The sequence below is a fragment of the Podarcis cretensis genome (genome assembly GCF_951804945.1).
Source record: "Podarcis cretensis genome assembly, chromosome: Z".
In the NCBI taxonomy this organism is placed as follows: Eukaryota; Metazoa; Chordata; class Lepidosauria; order Squamata; family Lacertidae; genus Podarcis; species Podarcis cretensis.
This window is the reverse complement of record NC_137184.1, coordinates 1,215,990-1,231,983: the sequence shown is the minus strand read 5'-3', so window position 1 is coordinate 1,231,983 and position 15,994 is coordinate 1,215,990. Positions and strand designations below refer to the sequence as shown.

Sequence of the window (15,994 nt, the reverse complement as noted above, 5' to 3'; positions counted from 1 at the left end):
CTGCTGCTAAACCTTTCCTTGCTGTCATATTCTCACACAACCTGTGGTGGTTTACGGTTCATTGGTGGCAGAAAGAATGAGCAATAATCTCCTGCCTTTTCCTTGTGGGAGTAGAGTAGCGCCACATTCACACCATACATTTAAAGCACACCTTTACCACTTTTAAACAGTCATGGCTTCCTCAAAGTAATTACGGAAGCTGTGGTTTGCTAAAGGTGGTGAGAGTTGTTAGGAGACTCTGCATTCCAGAGTTCCCTGGGAAGAGGGCTTGATTGTTAAACTATTCTGGGAGCCTTAGCCCTGTGAGAAAAATGGGGGTCTTCTAATAGCTCTTGACATCCCTAACAAACTGCAGCTCCCAGAATGGATGTTTAAAGTCGTATAGTTAGGACTGCCGTGCGTCCAAAATTTCCCAGCAGTGTCTGGGTGGGATAGCTTAAATGTCCAGGAAAAGCCAGACTTGCATGTTGGAAGTGTAGATTTTGGAAATTTTTCTTAAAAGTAGCTCAAAAACGTTCTTTTCTTTCTTTTTTTGGGATCTGGCAAAAAAAGTTTAGCAACTTTGAAGAAAAACAACAACAACTCAGCAACTTTTGTGTCTGGATTTTCACTTTTTGTAATATGGCAACCCCTAGGTATAGCGCTTTAAAAATAGAGTGTGCATGTGGCCCACGTTTGGCTGCCAATAAAGTAAGGTGGTTCTCTCAACATACTGGTAGGAAAAACTGTAGGAAGAAGTTAGATTATCATGCTTAGCTCCCCACCCCACACCCTTTTAAAAATGACAGCTGGTTTTGTTCTTTGTCTTTGACAGATGCCTGAAGAACAGGCGTTTAGTGTTCTGGTCAAAATCATGTTTGACTACGGACTCAGGGAGCTTTTCAAACAGAATTTTGAAGATTTGCACTGCAAGTTTTATCAGTTGGAGCGACTCATGCAGGTAAGGGGTGCTGTCTGTCCCCAGAGACCGAGATTTGACAGGGGGCGGGGTTTCATCTGAGAGAGTGATGCTGTTTGCAAGGTGAAGTCCAGAGGTGATGCTAACAGTGGTGGCCTGGCTGAGGGGTGGCCACATGGCCTTTAATCATGTGACAAGCTGTACCCCATTCTTCCCCTGGCCATTTTCTTCTTCCCACGACTATCGCAACAGCATGTGTAGCACAGTGGCAGGGAGAGTGGGGTGGCTCCTGTGATCCTCATTGCTGGACTCCAGCTCCCATCATCCCTGCCTACTGACCATGCTGGGAGTTGGAGTCTAGCGACATCTGGAGTGCAGCACAGCTTCCCCCAGCCCTGGAATAGCATGCCTTTATTCTCTCCCCTTCAATTTCTTTCTTTCTTTTTTTAAAATTGTTGTTCTTCTACCAAGTGTACTTGAAGCATCTTGTGAATTGTTCAAAAGAGCCACACTCTATATATTTAGTGTAATATTGAATGAATGAATGAATGAATGAATAACAATAGAAGAGAATCAGTGGAATTTTTTAATAATAATAATAATAATAATAATAATTATTGATACGACAACCCAATAATTCATTAAGTGAAAATGCTTAGTCAAATTTCTGTTGTCTGTTAGGCAAAGACCATTGCAATACTAGTTACCAAAAACAGTAATAAGAATCTAAGAATAAATTAAAACAGATTGTCAAAATTTAAGATTGCAAAGTTCCTCAATTCATTTAGGTTTAGGTTTTGTAAAAAAGATCCCCTTGGCAGTTGTTTTTGTTAAAAAAAGGGGGGGGCTGTAATTTTATTTTTTACTAAAGTTACCCTGTAGGTAACAGACTTGTCTACATTTTGCCAGCAGGCATCCGATTGACCCCTTAGAAAAAGAATTTATTTGCTCCACATCTGAAAGCTGCTGGAGATGCAGCTGGGGTGGGGAAGCACATGCGGGAGGCCGTTCCACAGTTTTGGTGCCACAGTGGAGCAAGCCCCCCCCCCAACCATGTGTCCACCCACCACATCTCCAGTGATGAAGGAATTTGTGGCAGGGCCTCTGATTAGCACTTTACAGTTTGAGCAGGCTCACATGCCTGAATCCCCGTGTTTCTAGAATGCCAGACAAGTGAAAAGTTCTTTGCCAGGTCAATTGCAGTAGCTTTCAGCAGCTGGCTGCCCTTCGGCCTGTTGGCACTTCAGCAGGCAGGCCATTGGGGTCATTGGGGGGGGGGATGGGACACCGGGTCTTGCCCCTGCCCTGCTGCCACCATTAATGCACCTGAATGGGTGTTTTTTGAAGCTAGTTGCTGCCTAGGGGCATTGATGTCCAGGAGACCTAAATGTTCTAAATTACGTTAATGGGAAACCTAAACGTTCTGTGGTACATTATGAGTCCGTTGTGTGCTTCCATCTTAAACAGCATCTTGCAGATGAGAAGATGGTTGTGTTATTTATTTATTGCTATTTGGGACAAACTTTTGTCTTTTTCTTCTCTTTTAGGAGTACATTCCTGACCTCTACAACCACTTTCTGGACATCAGCCTTGAAGCACACATGTATGCATCCCAATGGTTCCTCACACTGTTCACAGCAAAATTCCCCCTTTATATGGTCTTCCACATCATTGACCTGCTGCTGTGTGAGGTAAGGGCGATCGCCTTTGACAAATTCCAGAAATCCCAGCCCTTCACATGGGTATATTTAGTTATAAACGAAACACACGAGAGTTTGTAAACAAGCAAAAATAAAAGGGTGGAGAGAAGGAAGGTATATATAAACAGTTTCACAATCTTGTTCATATTCATGGATGTTTTTCCAGCCTTCTGTAGACATGGCATCATGGCAGCATGGCAGCTTCCAGCCAGCGCATTAGATATTAATCTCCCATTTCTTTGAATCCACCTATTGTGTGCCTGTGTGTGATCTGGACATTGAGTCACTGGCAAAGGAGGTCAGCTTTGTCCCCCTTAATCTCTGAATGGCTGTGTGCAAGAAGCTGGTGCTGGAGGAAGGAAATGATTCAGCAGCTTCAAGAAAGTTTTGGGCATAAACGACCAGGTTAAGTTCTGGGCAGAATGTGGTGCCAAGAAGAGCTTGCTAAAAGCTTGCTTTTATTGTTGCTTATAGTCTTCAGGTGGCGCAGTGGGTCAGCTGTGGGCAAGACTCCTGCCTTGCAGGGGGTTGGACTAGATGACCCTCAGGGGTCCCTTCCATCTCTATGATTCTATTACCATCATGGTTGTATCAGCTGCAGAAAAGAATATACATGCTAATACAATAGTTAAAGAAATGACATCAACCAAAAAAATTGTTAGATTAAAATATATAGTTAAAATAAATGAAGTAAAAATAAATAAATACAAAAAGTTAAAAGGAACTAATGCATTAAAATCACCTCCATTTCTAAATGCTGCAGCACAACAATAAGAGTGCTGAGGACTGCTATGCTGTTGACAAACATGCTTGATGGTAGAAGTCTTTTTATTTTGAGGCTATTTTTCACCTTGCTCTTTAGCCATAAAGAGGTCCCAAGGAAACTCACAATTCATATAAAAAACCAGAGCCCTCCCTGCCATTAGGCTTAAATTATAAAAGGACACAACACACAAGGAAGATGCACTGCGAGGGAGGAGGAAATAAGCATGCTGAGGTTAGATGTCTTAGTTACTTGGGAGAAGAGACCCCAGGTGGTGAGGTGCGTTTTCCCTGTGGGACCCATGGCCAATTGCATGGGTAAGGTCTTTCCATGCGACTTTCTAGTGCGCGCTGTTCTTGTTTGAGTTCATTGTTGTCATAATGTGCTAGGAATATCCATAAAGCTGGGGGGAGATTGCAGCTCAGTTGCACCTCCAGTTACAGCGATGGGAGAGATCTTTGCTTGAGAGCCACTGCCAGCCTGGGTAGACGATGCCAGTCTATATGTCACGTGAGAGGATGCCTGTGTGGACTGTTTGCCCCCTGCCTGCTGGCCTACAGAGAGAGCAAACCGCTATCCCTGGCTTTGTGCTACTACACCCAACCCAGGGACATTTGCTCATTCCACCCCCAACAAACCACAGTCTGTAAACCAAGAGCAAACCTTGCCTGCAGATTGTGGTTCCTTAGCAGTGAAACAACACCTAGCCCATGGTTTGGACATAGCGCTGAAGCCAGAGATCATGGTTTGTTTCTTCCTGGTGCTATTGGGAAGGAGCAGAGTGAGGAAGAGAAGCAAAGCAGTTCTGTGGAAAACGCTTAACTGGGGTGTGTCACGGTGCGTGAACGAGGGACATAGTCTGACCTGGCCTTAAGGCAACTGGGTATTAATCACCATTCTGCATTTGGCAGAAACACTGTTGGCATTGGGACTTCTGATTGTTTTGGGATTCTGATGGTGTGGAACTCTGGTGAGGAATTGTTTCCCCTCCTTTTCTGATTTAAATATTTGAAAGTCATTGTCGATTCATGCTGCCCCCTGCCCAGTTCCATTTGGGGCACCTTCTTAGGGACCAGCCTGCCATACGAGGAGAAGGGATTGTGCTTGGACTTCAGCTCCTGCCAGGCCCAGCCTGCAAGGCCTCTGGCCGGGGATGAAGGGAGTTGCAGTGCAGCAACATCTGCAGCAACATCGTAAGGGTGGGACCTGCTCTAGACTACTGGACCATGTTCGGAGGGTTCCCCTGGATTCCCTTCCCTAAACAACCACTGGAGTGTGCAAGGGGCTTCCGTGGGGGCTGAAGGCTCAGACCTGGAAGGAGAACTTAAAAGTGGAATTCAATGCAGTGCAGTGTTCTTGTTTGAGAGATTTAGAGGGTTCCTCCAAACCTTTTCAGCAAAATTGACGAAACATGTCTGAATCACACTTGTGAGGGAGCAGTGAACAGAGGACATTTTAGCCAGGCAGCAGTAGCAGCAGTGGCTTGCTGGGAGGCAGTTTTAATAATTTGTTTACTCGCTTGCTAATTAGCAACATTCATTAATTCTCAGTGGACTTTCCCCCTTGGAAAATGGCACAGTTCTGTTGTGCCCCCTTTTACTGAGAGATCATTCTGTTCCTTTCCCAGCTGGGGTCTGTGCTCCTCGGGGGGTGTGTGTGTGTGTGTGTGTGTGTGTGATGGGGCGGAGAGTGGTGCACCCTGCTGAAAATAGCAGCTATCAGCTTTGCTCTGGCCTGTCTCTTCTGAGCTGCGAGGAACTGTCTGCCCATTTTCAGCTTTTCGTTTTCAGCCATGAAGGATAGGAACCCTTTCCTGAAATCAAAGCAGTTCAGCTGGAGCTGCATCCCATAATTTAGTTGTTCAAATGTCTAGGCACTCTTCTTTCTCTCTTCTCTGCCCACAATTACAAGAAAAATATATGCAGACTTGCTGGTGGAGCTTGTGTTCTAGGAACCTGTACAGCAGCAAAGAGCTGTTGAGTCTTCTGGGTACATTTAGCTTACATCCTCACCCCCTGCAGTAAGATGACGCTTAGTAGAGGATATCAAGGCTTTGGAGCAGAGAGAAAGACCTATCTGTTTAACAGACCATAAATCAGAATGGGTTATGGGGCTGATAGTTCTCATCCAGAACAGACTTGGCAGAGACTGCTCCGAATGTTGGTTTTGTCTCTCACTACTTGCTTTTCTTTCTTGTTTTTTTTTCTGCAGGGCATCAGTGTTATATTCAATGTCGCCCTTGGGTTGTTAAAAGTGAGTATCCAGCCCCTCTGTTCTGCTTCACATGATTTGTGCCGAAAGCCCTGCAGTGAACGTCTGCACTGTAGAAACCCTAAAGTTGTCCTGCAGATTTATCTTACAATTTTTAAAAGCAGGGTCTAAAAGAAAGAACTTGGCAAGAGAATGACTAGTGGGTGCTGGTTCCAGTGGAGTGAGCTTTACAATGGGGCTCTTGCTGAACACCTTGGGGCTCTCCCCACCGATGGGGCCATGTTTGCAACATAGAAAAAAGAGCTGGGGTAAATAGACATTATTTTTTTAAAAGAAAAAAGGAAGGAAGGAGCCAGGATCCAATAACTCCCCACTGGTAGTCGGGACAGACTGTGAGCAACCTTCCCTCCTGCCCACCTTGGACGGGAGTGTCTGTCTCTCTTTGTCTTCCCTGGGGTGGGGAAGGATGAACCGTACTTTGCTAGGAAGGACCTAGCAGAATGAGGCTTTCCTCCCACTCAGTGCCTGCATTTTGCCACCAGCGTGGGTGGATAAGGAGAGCAGGGAGGCTGCTCTTGCTTCAGAACTTCCTGCCATTGTCAAAACTTTCAGTTTTAAACTGTCTGCGACAATCCAGATATCCTGTCCCTTAACCTTACTAGCCTTCCCTCCATCCTGTCTTCCGTCACAAAGGATTCCTGCCCCACAGCAGCCTGCACCAAGGTGCTGCCCTCAGGGTGCATGGGACCGCAAACTTCACTGGCCCCAGCCAGCAGGGGGGGTTGTGATCTGGAACTGGGCTGCAGACAGCCACACAGGAAAACAGGAATGTGTTGTGTTGTGTTGTGGGGGTTTTGTGTTTTGTTTTCAATAAAGTGGAGTTAAATATCATTTCCAAGTTCTTCCCTAAGGAAGAAATGAAGCTACTTTTGCCACCACTTTTCTTAGTTACAGGATGTGGGTGCCATACAATTTCATTTTCCAGAAACCCTTTTTCTCTGCACTTTCTCAGACAACTAGGGACGACTTGCTGCTGACTGACTTCGAGGGTGCTCTGAAGTTTTTCCGCGTGCAGCTGCCCAAGCGATATCGCTCTGAGGAGAATGCCAAGAGGCTGATGGAGTTGGCTTGCAGCATGAAGGTATGTGAGTGGAACCACCGGCCCTTGCAGGGTTGCATTTAAGTGGAGCCTTGCTATGAAATACTCAGGGGGGGTGGGAGGGTGAATATGCCCCTCATGCACTGCCAGCAGCGATGCCTCCTGTTCTGGCTGTGACTGGAGACTTTCCAGACAGTTAAATAGCTGCTGTAAAGTGGAGGGAGGAAGACTTGGTGGAGCTTCTGCATCAGTGCCAGTAGAGGGAGCAAGAGGACAGGTTTTATGCCGCTCCAACATCCCTTAACAAAACTGTTGGCATCCTTCCTGGGCAGCCTCTGGCACCAGCCTGGGCCCTCCAGATGTTCTGGACTGGGGCTGATGGGAGCTGTAGTCCAGAACATCTAGAGAAGAGCCCCAGGCTGGTCTGGAGACTGATGATGTGGGGGAGAAGGTGGTGGTTTTGCAAATCGTGCTCCCCATCCTCTGCTGATTGACAGTCTTGGCTGTTGTTGTTCTTTCCATTCATCTCTCACAGTGATAATTGCCTTTTTGTAGGGCAGGCTGGTTTGCCTTTCAGCCAGCCTCAAAATAAACCTTACTGCATTGGGATGGGTGATAGGTGAGAGCCCCAGGTTTGCTAGCTGGCTTGCCCATTCACAGGGATAAGAGGCTGGAGTGTGTTTGCTTCACTTTTCCCTTTCCCTTCCTGCATTTACTTCTCACCTTTTCTCCATGAAGCTCAAGGTGGCATATGTGGCTCCTCCCCATCTCATTTAATCCCCAAAACAACATTCCTGTGAGGTAGGTTAGGCTGAGAGGCAGTGACCGCCCCAGGGCCATGGCCGAGTGGGGTTTGAACCCTGGTTAGACACTCTGCTACACCACACTTGTTTGTTTTGCAGAGCAAATATACTGCTTAATCCAAGTCAAAAAAATAAATCCAAGGCTTTAGATTTGTGTGATAACATTTCAGCAGTTAGAAAAGCAGGGCACTGGGTAGTGTGTTTTCTTAAGTGTCAGGGAATGTTTAAAAACTGCCAGATTGCATAAAAGAGGGGGTCTCCAGAAAGTCCGTGCCACAATAGATATGGACTTAGCACAAGTTAAAATGTACAGGTTAATAAATGCTACCTGAGCCCCACTCCCAGCCTCAAGCCCCCTCCTCATTGAGAAGCCAACCATGATACGTTCCAGGTCTCGCTTGAAGTGAAAACAGGAAAGATTGTTCTGGGGAAAATGTCTGTGTTTGTGATGCAATAGCGAGGGAAGAAGAGACCTTCTTCATGGAGCTTGGATCAGTGTGTGTGTGTGACACATTTGCTGAAGATGCTTTGAGGCGCTCTAAGAGTTATGTGATCGGGCCACTGTCCTTCTGAAGTCACAGTCTCTGTCCCTCTCCCGACATGCACAACTCCTCCACACATGTACTGATAAGAATTCATTTATCCTCCCTACTGTGTCCAGTGACAAACTCTGTAAATTGGAAGGGTGCCTAACTGTAAGCTTCCTAAGCAAGAGACTCCCAGCCAAATCAATCATCAGAGTTCCGTTTTGTTTTTATAAAAAGGCTCCAGCGGATATCTTGAGTTAAAAGAATCAAAAGCACAGCTTCTCCACATGTCTTGACTGAGATCCTCTTGATTCTCTCCCCCACCCCTAGATTAGCCAAAAGAAGCTGAAGAAATATGAACGGGAGTACCATGCCATGAGAGAGCAGCAGGCTCAGCAGGAAGACCCCATAGAAAGATTTGAGGTAATTTATGTTATTCTGTCATGTTGGGGGCCAGCCTTGGACCAGATAACCACACATGTCTCAGTGTTGTTTTGTGTAGGGACCACAGAGCAGGGATGGTCCCAGGCAGTCCTTTCTGAGAAGGCAAATCCATAACCAGGGGCACTACCACTGAAAAAGTCCTGCCCCTGCTGGCTATATGCAGCATTTAATTCCAGCCTTGTAATTCAGTCTGCAAAAGTCAGTCTCCTTTCTGCTTACCCACCCCATGTCTTTGTTGGTGGGCAAGCTGTTGGTGGCCTCCATGAATAAGACATAAATAAGCTCCTTAGCCTCCTACTTGCAATGCCAAGTTCCAGGCAGCTACAATGAATGGTTAATTGCAGGGTTTAGGGTGGAGGAGACCCTCTGGGGTGACCACTCTGGGGGCAGTTGCTTTGGGGGCACCTAGAGGCTGGGGCTACTGCCTTGAAAATAAGGAAGCATCTTGGGGAGCAAGGCCCCTCAACCCTTGGGTGAAGCATTGGTAGCCTTCTAGGAACTTAATCCAGTGTCTTCTGAGATGGGGTCACTTAATGAGTCATTGATTCAGGAACTTGCTATCTTTTGACTCTTTTTTGCCTCGATCCAGCGAGACAACCGGCGCTTGCAGGAAGCGAACATGAGGCTGGAGCAGGAGAATGATGACCTGGCCCACGAGCTGGTGACAAGCAAGATCGCCCTGAGGAAGGACTTGGATAATGTAAGGGCCAGAGGCCTTGCCTGGCCATTCACTGCCCTTCAGTCTATTTGGCCGCCATTCTCTCTCGGTGCCCCTGAGGACAGAGCCCGTCTTTTGTGAAGGCCTGTAGCTCAGCGGCAGAGCATCTGCTTTCCATGCAGAAGGTCCTGGGTTCAACTCCTGGTGTCCCCCAGATAGGGATTTGGCTTATGGCAGCTTCCTGGGTTCTGCCCTTTGAGAATCCATTCCCTACCTCCAACCTTCTCAGCCCAGTTGACTCGAGAGCAGAGCCCCATGACCAACATAAACTGGCTTTATCCCTAGTCACTTGTGCCTGAGTGTCCTGCGGTGGGTTGCTGTGTGACAAAACAGTTGTGGGAGCTGGGTACATTTAGCCCGTAGAAGACAGAGATGTGATAGGTAAAGGTAAGTGACAGCATAACATGGAGGTCCCATGGAAGTTGGAGGAGGCTTGTTTTCTCCTGCTCTGGAGGTGGGACCCGAACCAGTGGATTGAAATGACAAGAAAGGAGATTCTGACCACGTTGGGTTAGCATAGGCAATACGGCCATGTTTGCTGCGGCTGATGGGAATTGTAGCAGCTGAAGACTTCTGGGCACCTGGTTGGGGAAGCCTGCTCTGATGAGGCAAAGCATTTCCTTTTTTGCAACTATCCAGGCTTCCTTCTTTTCTTTTTACTTTCTACCAGTTTGGCAGCAGGTCTTTGAATCCTGCCCAGCCTTTCCTGTGCCTTATCACAAATAGCCATACACTCTCTATTGGGTCATGTAAAATGGCGCCAGTCAACTGGGTTTAGCCAGGTTCTCATGTTAGGACAAGGCAGGAACGTTCCCAAAACAGTGATGGTGGATAAGTCTGCCATCTTTTCAGAGAGCAGTTGACTCAGGAAGAAACGGGGAAGATTTGTTCTGTGCAGCTCCTCCTAGCCAGCCTTTTTCTTCTGGCACTTACTGATTTTAAAAGACCTCTGAACCTCTCTGTATTCACATAATCCCAGAACATATTGTGTGGGAGGAGGAAACAAATGAAGGTTACCTGGCAGGTGAAAACACTGGGGGTGTGGGGGTGTGGATGTGCACGATGGATCCCTTCTCAGTGTCACTACCCTGTCCCTGGAAGGTCCTCATCTTGGAAAATAGCAGGAGAGGCAGATGTTGGAAATGACACTCGCTGTGCTTGTAAAGCAAGCAAGCTTCTCCTTTTGTCTGGATTCCTGGTTGAAAAGGCAATGCCTTCAGCACAAACCCTTGTTTCAGTATCGGTGGGGTGTCAGCTTACATGCTCCCCCCCCCCGGCCTCTCTCCCCCTTTTGTATATGGAGTGGGTTTGCTGCTTTCTGAAAGGTCTCAGATATTACCAAGTCTTTATTCTAAATTTAATGTGCAAGACCCAGCCTCAAATCTCAAGTGCCTGCCCATGTATACACCCACCTCTTCACAACTGTTTATTTGCTATTTGCAGAATTGCTGCTTTCTGCTAGGAATGTTTAAAAAAATAATAAAAAATAAATAAAACATGACCGGAGATGGACTCTGTGACATTTTGGCTCTCCCACGTTTTGTGTTCCAGGCAGAGGAGAAGGCGGATGCCTTGAACAAGGAACTGCTGATGACCAAGCAGAAGCTGATAGATGCTGAAGATGAAAAGAGGCGGCTGGAGGAGGAGTCGGCTCAGGTTTGGGCCATGGGGCAAGGAGGTGGGGATGCCAGTGGGAGGGAGACCAGGCACAGCAAGGGCAGAATCGCTGGTTCTAAAGTCCGGCAGCCTCTCTGGGTGGCTTTTCTGTGGTTCTGCCCTTGCCAAACCCAGCTGGATTCCCGATACCTGGGGGGAGAGGAAGGTCTTGTGCCAAAAAGACATTTAGAGCAGGCACTGTGCAGGTCTCTTTCAGGAAAGGGTTCTAGAGTTTTTCAGGGCAGCACCACCAAAAAGGCCTGTCCCTTGGTGCTGCCATCCCCTCCCCAAACATATTTCAGAAGGAGGGCCCATGTGGAAGACCTTCAGCTTGAGGGCGGGTGGGGAAGGCACATACAACTCCGATGTGAAAAGTTGCTATGCATCTTTGCTTGGAAGCAGAATGAGAGCTGTTTGCTTTTTAGCCCAGCCCTGATCCCTCCTGGTCTTTCTTTTGCAGCTGAAGGAGATGTGTCGCCGGGAACTGGACAAGGCGGAGTCAGAGATCAAGAAGAACAGTTCCATCATTGGAGACTACAAGCAGGTGAATGCAGGGGTCTTTCAGGTTGCTGGCTGCAAGGGGAAGTCTTCTGCTTGCTGCAGATGGATGCACCTCTCAAGAAGGCCTCATGAAGGCTGCTCCACCCTGATGCCCTCCAGGGGGTGATGGACTTCAGCTTAGGCTGATGGGGGTTGTATTCCATCTAGATCAGGGGGTTGGAACATCCTTGCGCATGAGCAGAAGAGGAGAGGCCACAATGGGTAAATGGAATCTCTCTCTGCAAAGGCTGCGCATATCGCTTCATATGTGTCTTTTGGCCAAGTCCTAACCACGGCTTCCTCAAGGCCTCTAGCTGGCCATTTGGGAAGGCAGGGACCAAGGACTTGAATGGGCTCAGCTGAAGTTCTTTCTCTGTTTTGGTAGATCTGCTCCCAACTGAGCGAGAGACTGGAGAAGCAGCAGACAGCAAATAAAGCTGAGATTGAGAAGATTCGGGTAAGAAGTGCCTCTGCCAGGGCATTGGTTGGGTTTAGCACTAGGCTGAAGGCAGCTTGAATCCCTTGGAGGACATGTGAGCTGAGGGCTGTGGTGCTCAGGTCCTGCTTTCAGACTTCGTATTTGGGCATCTGGTTGCTGAGCCATATGGGGTCCTTGGCCTGATCCATGCTGCTACAGGCTCTTTTGGCGTCCTCTTGAAACAACCCCTGTGCCATTTTAGGATTGGGCCATTTCTGGGATTCCTCCTTAAAAGCATATAATAATGTGTTGGAGGTTACCCCTGTTGCTTTTCAATGGTGCTCATCCTGATATGAAAAGGGTGACTCTGAAGCCTCTCATCTCCCTGGGGACCTTCTGACTCTGGATGCCTACCCCTCTTTGAATGTGTGAGCAATTTGGAGCTTGAATTACGTATTGCAATTGCATCCTGCCTTTCCTCCCGCGAGCTCAAGGCAGCATACACTGTTCTCTCTCCCACACCCTGAACTTTTATCCTCACAACATCCCTTTGAGGTAGTTTCAGCTGAGAGGCAGTGACTACTAACCCATGGTAACCTCAGTTAGCTTCATGGGTGCACGGCGATTTAGACTAGGGTCTAGCCTTACACTTCAACCCCCACAACCATACCAGCCATATGGGAATCAAGGTGTGTTTGTGTGTGTGATGGAATAGTTCTTGGACTGGGGAAACTGCACTGGCATCTAGAGTGGCTTTCCTCTCCCACAGGCAGAAATTTACCCCTTCCCAATTGAGTCATTCCAGAAGCAGAAAAGTTAGAAAATCCCATGATCATTAAGTTAAGTTTAAAGCTGCATCGGGACGCAGGTGGCGCTGTGGGTTAAAGCCTCAGCGCCTAGGACTTGCCGATCGAAAGGTCGGCGGTTCGAATCCCTGCGGCGGGGTGCGCTCCCGCTGCTCGGTCCCAGCGCCTGCCAACCTAGCAGTTCGAAAGCACCTCCGGGTGCAAGTAGATAAATAGGGACCGCTTACCAGCGGGAAGGTAAACGGCGTTTCCGTGTGCGGCTCTGGCTCGCCAGAGCAGCGATGTCACGCTGGCCACGTGACCCGGAAGTGTCTCCGGACAGCGCTGGCCCCTGGCCTCTTAAGTGAGATGGGCGCACAACCCCAGAGTCTGTCAAGACTGGCCCGTACGGGCAGGGGTACCTTTACCTTTACCTTTTTAAAGCTGCATCAGTTTGGTGTCCATATCAGCTGTCGGCTACTAAAGGTTGCCTCTGGGCAAAACTGCTGCTCTGGACCCAGATTCCTGCCACTAGCTTTGGGGGGGGGGCAAATTATGGGCGTGCCAGGGGCAGGTTGGCACACAGACGCAGGCTGCAGTGGGAACCCTGCCCCTGTGGGTGGGGAAGCTCATGGCCTGATCTCCTTGGTTTCAGCAAAAGGTTGACGACTGTGAGCGCTGCCGGGAGTTCTTCAACAAGGAGGGGCGGGTGAAGGTGGCCAGCGTTGCCCGGGAGGGCTCTGAGGAGGACACGGATGAGGAGAAGGAGGCGCTGAAGAACCAGCTGCGGGAGATGGAGCTGGAGCTCGCCCAGACCAAGCTGCAGCTGGTGGAGGCAGAGTGTAAAATCCAGGTAGGTCACATTGGGGGCAGTGGGAATGGGGTGGTGCACCAAGCCAGTGCCCCTGCCTTCCTACAAGGGTGAGTGGCCGTGTCCAAAATGAAATCCCCATTCTTAAGCTGGAAACTCCCAAGTTCTTCTCTTAAAAAATGGTTTCTGGAAACAAGACGACGCAGAGTTGGAGTGAATTTTGTACCCCCTGCTTAGGTTTGTTCAAGTGAGGTTGGGGAGGGGGTGGGGGTGGTTGTGTGCACGGAAATTGGGAGTTATGTGACTCTCCTTTCCTGTTGCCTTCCAGGATCTGGAGCATGACTTGGGGCAGGCGCTGAATGAGGTGCAGGCCTCCCGGAAGACCTGGTTCAACCGAACACTGAGCTCCATAAAGACAGTGACAGGCGTTCAAGGGAAAGAGACGTGCTGAAGGGGCGGCCTCCTCCCGCGGCCCACGTTCCCCCTTGGGACACCTTCTGCCTTCCGTTGCTGCCTCGGCCAGTTGCCGATGCTGCTGCCATGTGGGAGAGAGAGGACCAGAATGTACATAGACTCTAGAAACACACAGCGCATGTTGGGGCTTTCCGCAGGTCAGTGGCCCAAGCTCTCTGCGAGGCTACCGCTGCGAGGCTCAGCGCAGGATCTTCATACTACTGATTATTTAACCAGGGGGTGTAGCTGTAGACTGGAAGCTCTTTTCAGAGGGGCAGAGAGGGGGGACACACACACACAAAAACACTCCATTCTACAGTCTGGCTGGAGGCATTTCGCAGGCCCAGGTACGAGAATTTACCAAAACCTCGGACTTACTAAGTTTACAGATACAAGAACTTCTTTTTTTACAGTTATAACTCTTTAAAAGAACAAAAGGGAAAAAAATACTATTTCCAAGAAGTTACTCCAGTGCCAGAGACCAGACCCCCCCCCCCCGCCTGAGTTAGTGGGGGGAAGAAGCATTTGCATGGTTACCTTTTGGAGCAGGTTCGCCCCCCCCCCGCAAGTGTGTGAACACACCTCCCTGTGTCTCTCCTTTGTCCACCATTTAGTTATTGTGTCACTAATCAATTCTATGCAAGTGGGTTGGAGGAGGGGGAGTGTCATCATTGTCTTTTCAAAGTACCTGTCGCTATTGGAGTCCTCCTTGTCTCCGAGCTATTTAACTTCTACTGTGGTCCGTTCCACACGTGGTTCATCTTCCAGAGCCATATATAACACATACCTGTATCATTTCAGTGGGCAGGACCTCTGGACTGAGTTAAGCTAAACTTGGGCCTAATGAAGTCTGTGAGGCTTTTAACTCGCTCCTAACTTTGTCTCGTTGACTTGGGTGGAATCTTCAGATACTACTTAGCTTAGTTTGGATCCAGCCCATTTGTGAACCAGAAGCTTCGTACGTTTAACTTAAAAAGCATTAAGACTGTCTGTCTGTTTAGCCAGCCTCCCTTGCACTTTCTGGAGAGCTGCTCTGCCTCTGCGGGAGCTATTATCCTTTATCCTTTATGGTTTTGCACATGGATGGGAAGAGGGCAACACAAAATAAAGGGGTGGAGAGGGAAGGAGGGATCACTGCACTGCACTGCCTGCGCTGTTGCTGTGTGCAATGTTTCGCCATCTTTGCATGGGCCTCTCCCAGGCAGAGGCGATTCGTGGCTCCGATGGCCGGCTGGGTTTTCCTTGTTCGTGTGCACCATTCCCGCTGCCACCATCCCTTCCCTTTCCCTCCACGCTTCCTGTAACTACACCGGTAGGTCCTAGGTCTGCTTGGATTTCTGAGCGCTTAGACTACCCCAAAACGTCTCACCAGAAAAGCTGTAGAATGGAGGTTTTGCACCTTTGTAATTTCTTCTTTTTTAATTTATACTGGTTTGTGCTACGCTGAAATGAAATAGCTATTGTATCAGCGGATAAACTTTTCTTGTGTGCAGCGTGTTTTGAGTATAAGCTGGTTACAATAAGAGGCACTGGTTTGTATATAAAGATAATTTGTATTTCTACGTTATTATTTTTTGTTGTTGTTGACCAGACTAATGCTAGCTAATGCAGCCTGAGACTACCAGAGGCAAAAAGACCTTGCGGTGCCCAGGAGTTCATAATTTCTCTTCCCCTTAAAACTGTGTACATGAATATCTCGTATTGTTTTAATAATACCAAAAAATAACTGTAACTCCATCATTAATAGATGTGTGGACATTGTAGTAGAAGAGTAGTTTGCAGAGTATAGATCTTTGAATTGATATATAAACTAGTAAAATTGTATTACTATTTTCTTGTTGTCTTTCACTTTTAATGGGAATGTCATCTGCTCAATTTGTCTCTGCTGGGGCAGTAAGCAAGTTAAGAAAAGGTTGGAGCATTAGGAAGCAGCATTCTACGCTCAGAGCAACAGCACTCCAGCGTTTCAGACAAGAGCACCTTCCTGTGCTTTATGTGTAGGGATTGAGGCCAGCGCCTTCTGCACACAAAGCAGGTGCTCTGCTGCTGAGCTTTGGCCTTCTTGGTTCCCTCTCCAGCGTCCCAGCTGTGTTCTGATGTGGGAAGAACATCACTCACAGGAAACACATCCATTAAAAGCCCCCCTGCACTGACCCACAGCACTTCGC

At 48.1% G+C, this 15,994-nt stretch overlaps 1 protein-coding gene across 2 annotated transcripts in view; it reads left to right on the top strand.

Moving 5' to 3' along the window:
- Window positions 1-15,656, top strand: part of RABGAP1 (RAB GTPase activating protein 1) — a 95,992-nt gene extending 80,336 nt beyond the window's left edge. For both annotated transcript variants that reach the window (XM_079961991.1, XM_079961990.1), the window contains 11 exons: window positions 815-940; window positions 2,446-2,589; window positions 5,573-5,614; window positions 6,585-6,713; window positions 8,332-8,424; window positions 9,035-9,145; window positions 10,715-10,819; window positions 11,280-11,363; window positions 11,745-11,816; window positions 13,218-13,415; window positions 13,702-15,656. In XM_079961991.1, the coding sequence (XP_079818117.1) occupies window positions 815-940; window positions 2,446-2,589; window positions 5,573-5,614; window positions 6,585-6,713; window positions 8,332-8,424; window positions 9,035-9,145; window positions 10,715-10,819; window positions 11,280-11,363; window positions 11,745-11,816; window positions 13,218-13,415; window positions 13,702-13,824 (1,227 nt within the window). In that variant the 3' untranslated portion in view covers window positions 13,825-15,656. The remainder of the gene's footprint in view (window positions 1-814; window positions 941-2,445; window positions 2,590-5,572; window positions 5,615-6,584; window positions 6,714-8,331; window positions 8,425-9,034; window positions 9,146-10,714; window positions 10,820-11,279; window positions 11,364-11,744; window positions 11,817-13,217; window positions 13,416-13,701) is intronic.
- The last annotated feature ends 338 nt before the right edge of the window (window positions 15,657-15,994 follow it).